General features: G+C 60.8%; 2 protein-coding genes across 2 annotated transcripts in view; both read left to right on the top strand.

Moving 5' to 3' along the window:
• Nucleotides 1-186, top strand: part of EMH_0089560 (uncharacterized protein) — a gene marked incomplete at both ends in the record, with an annotated part of 5,991 nt that extends 5,805 nt beyond the window's left edge. Inside the window, one exon of the mRNA XM_013494716.1 lies at nt 3-186. Coding sequence (XP_013350170.1) covers nt 3-186 — 184 coding nt within the window. The remainder of the gene's footprint in view (nt 1-2) is intronic.
• Nucleotides 187-289: 103 nt separating this feature from the next.
• Nucleotides 290-2,762, top strand: part of EMH_0089450 (uncharacterized protein) — a gene marked incomplete at both ends in the record, with an annotated part of 3,136 nt that continues 663 nt past the window's right edge. Inside the window, 2 exons of the mRNA XM_013494715.1 lie at nt 290-2,646; nt 2,711-2,762. Coding sequence (XP_013350169.1) covers nt 290-2,646; nt 2,711-2,762 — 2,409 coding nt within the window. The remainder of the gene's footprint in view (nt 2,647-2,710) is intronic.

Raw genomic sequence — 2,762 nt, 5'->3', positions numbered from 1 at the left:
CAGCAGCAGCAGCAGCAGCAGCAGGAACAGGAGGCGGGCGGCAGCAGCAGGAAAGAGTTGCAGCAGTCTGTGGATGGCTACCAGCACCACCACCAGCAGCAGCAGCAGCAGCAACAACAACTCCTGCTGCTGCTGCTGCTGCTGCTGCTTCTGCTGCTGCATGCACTCGAGCTGGGGCCCTGCTGAAGCAGCACATAGAAGCAGAGAGCAGCAAAGACATNCTGCTGCTGCATGCACTCGAGCTGGGGCCCTGCTGAAGCAGCACATAGAAGCAGAGAGCAGCAAAGACATGGACGTTGCTGCTGCTGCTTCTTTCGCGCTGCAGTGCCTTTTTGTTTTATCTTATTTGGGGGAGACAGAGTCGAGCTGCTTATACATTCTGCAGCCGCTGCTGCTGCTGCTGCAGCAGCAGCAGCAGCAAGCACAAAAACATCTATGCCTTTTGCTCCCAGCGGCGCGACGCAACTGCAGACTCCTCCGCAGCAGCAGCAGCAGCAAAACCAGCAGCAGCAGCAGCAGCAGTAGCAGCAGTAGCTGGTGCTGCAGCAGCAAGAGCAGCAGCAGCAACAGCAAAAGCAGCAGCAGCAATGCAGTGTATCTTCCTTGCTGCTGCACCGCATGGGGTTCTTCCCGAATCTCAACAGTTTCATCAGCAGCAGCAGCAGCAGCAGCTGCTGCTGCTGCTGCATGCGGCCCAGATGCTGCTGCTGCTGAGGCTTTGCTGCTGCGCTTCCTAGTAGCAGCAGCAGGAGGCCGCCCGCAGCAGCTAGCTGCAGCATTCGAGCAGCAGCTAGCTGATACCCTCTTCAGCCCTCTATGGTATGCAAAAGCAAAAGCAGCAGAAGCAAAGCGCAGCAAGCGGGGGCCCCCGGGGGGCCCCCCAAAGGGGGGGGCCCCCAGGGGGCCCCCCCTGGGGGGCCCCCCTGGGGGCCCCCCGAGAGAGGGGCCCCCCGAGGGGCCCCCACGGCTGTTAGGGGGCCTCCTAGGGGGCCCCCTCTTCTCCCTCTCTCGATTGTATATGAAGAGACGAAGGCCGATGCATGCTGCTGCTGCTGCTGCTGATTTTACCAGCAGCAGCAGCAGCAGCAGCAGCAGCAGCAGCAGCAGCAGCAGCAGCAGCAGCAGCAGCAGCAGCAAGTGGACGTGCTGCTGCTCAACGGGAAGGGGAGCAGCAACTGCGTGCGGGTTCTGCTGCTGCTGCGATGCGTTGCATGCAACAGCAACAAAGCTGCTATTGGGAGAAGCTGCTGCTGCACCTGCTGCTGCTGCTGGTGCTGCAGCTCCTGCTGCTGCTGCTGCTGCTGCTGCCGCTGCTGCTGGGGATACAGAAGGGGTAGAATACCTATCGAGCGACAGCTCTTCCTGCGACGAGTTCAGCAGCAACAGCAGCAGCATAACCGCCAGCACCATCAGCACCAGCAGCAGCAGCAGCAGCAGCAGCAGCAGCAGCAGCAGCAGCAGCAGCAGCAGCAAGCCTGAGTTGAAATATCTGCGTGTGTGGCATTCATCTATTTTGTTTTTGCTTCGACACCTAAAAGAGAACCGACTGACGAACGCTCTCGTTATGCTGCAGGATGCAGCGCGCAGCTTTGCTGCTACTGAGCTGCTGCACAAAACCACCAGCAGCAGCAGCAGCAGCAGCAGCAGCAGCAGCAGCAGCAGGGAGCAGCAGCAGCAGCAGCAGCAGCAGGAGTGTGAGGACTTGCCTGCTGCTTCACAAGCTTCTCTTTGGCTGCCCTCTCAGGTGGAGGCGGCGCCCTCTCCTCCCCGCAGTTTGCTGCCTCCGCAGCAGCAGCAGCAGCAGCAGCAGCAGCAGCAGCAGCAGCAGCAGCAGCAGCAGGAGCAGCAGCAGCAGCAGCAGCAGCAGGAGGAGATTGAACTATCTGTTGCTGCAGTATCGAGAGGGTACTGGCCGGAGCAGCACGTACCCATGGAGAGAGACGAGCAGCAGCAGATAGGGAGGCTCCCCCCCCCTCTTGCTGCTGCCGTCAGCAGCAGCTGCAACGCTTTTGCTGCTGCTGCTGCTCTTTGGGTACTGGAGCCTCGACACCCTCTCTCCAAGGTTAGGCTCAGGGGCCCCCGAGGGGGGCCCCCCGTATGGGTACCCCTCGCGCATGCAGCAGTTCTCCTCGTGCTGCAGCAGCAACAGCAGCAGCAGCAGCAGCAGCAAGAGCAGCAGCAAGAACAGCAGCAGCAGCAGCAGTCCTGCAGTGAGTCCATGCATGTTGAAGGGGATCAAGAACAGGAGCAGCAGCAGCAGCAGCAGCAACAGCAGCAGCAGCAGCAGCAGCAGCAGCAGCAGCAGGGTATGACCTATAAGGAAATTGCTGCGGAGCTGTGCTGCTCCGAGGGCCTCGTGCAGCAGTCTATCAAGCAGCTGCTGCAGCAGCGGTGGGTGCAGCGCAGCAGCAGCAGCAGCAGCAGCAGCAGCAACAGCAGCAGCAGCAGCAGCAGCAGCAGCATGTTAGTTGAGGGAAACGATGAGCCTCGATTTACTCTTTGCTGTGGGTCTTCATCAGGGGCCCCCGGGGCCCCCGCTGATGCCCCCCAATCTGCTGCTGCTGCTGCTGCTGCAGCAGCAGCAGCTACTGATTCTCCTGCTGCTGCTGCTGCTGCTGCTGCTGCTGATAAAGAGGATGACGATGCGTCTCCTCGTGCCGCTCCCTGCAGCTTTGCTAGCGGGGCAGATATCTGTCTCTCTTACATGCAGGCAGCAGCAGCAGCAGCAGGGGGGCCCCCCCCCTCTCTCTCTAAAAGAGAGA

The sequence above is a fragment of the Eimeria mitis genome, genomic scaffold, assembly GCF_000499745.2.
Source record: "Eimeria mitis Houghton genomic scaffold, Emh_scaff126, whole genome shotgun sequence".
In the NCBI taxonomy this organism is placed as follows: Eukaryota; Apicomplexa; class Conoidasida; order Eucoccidiorida; family Eimeriidae; genus Eimeria; species Eimeria mitis.
The sequence above is the reverse complement of the archived record's forward strand: the minus strand, read 5'-3'. Positions and strand labels throughout refer to the sequence as shown.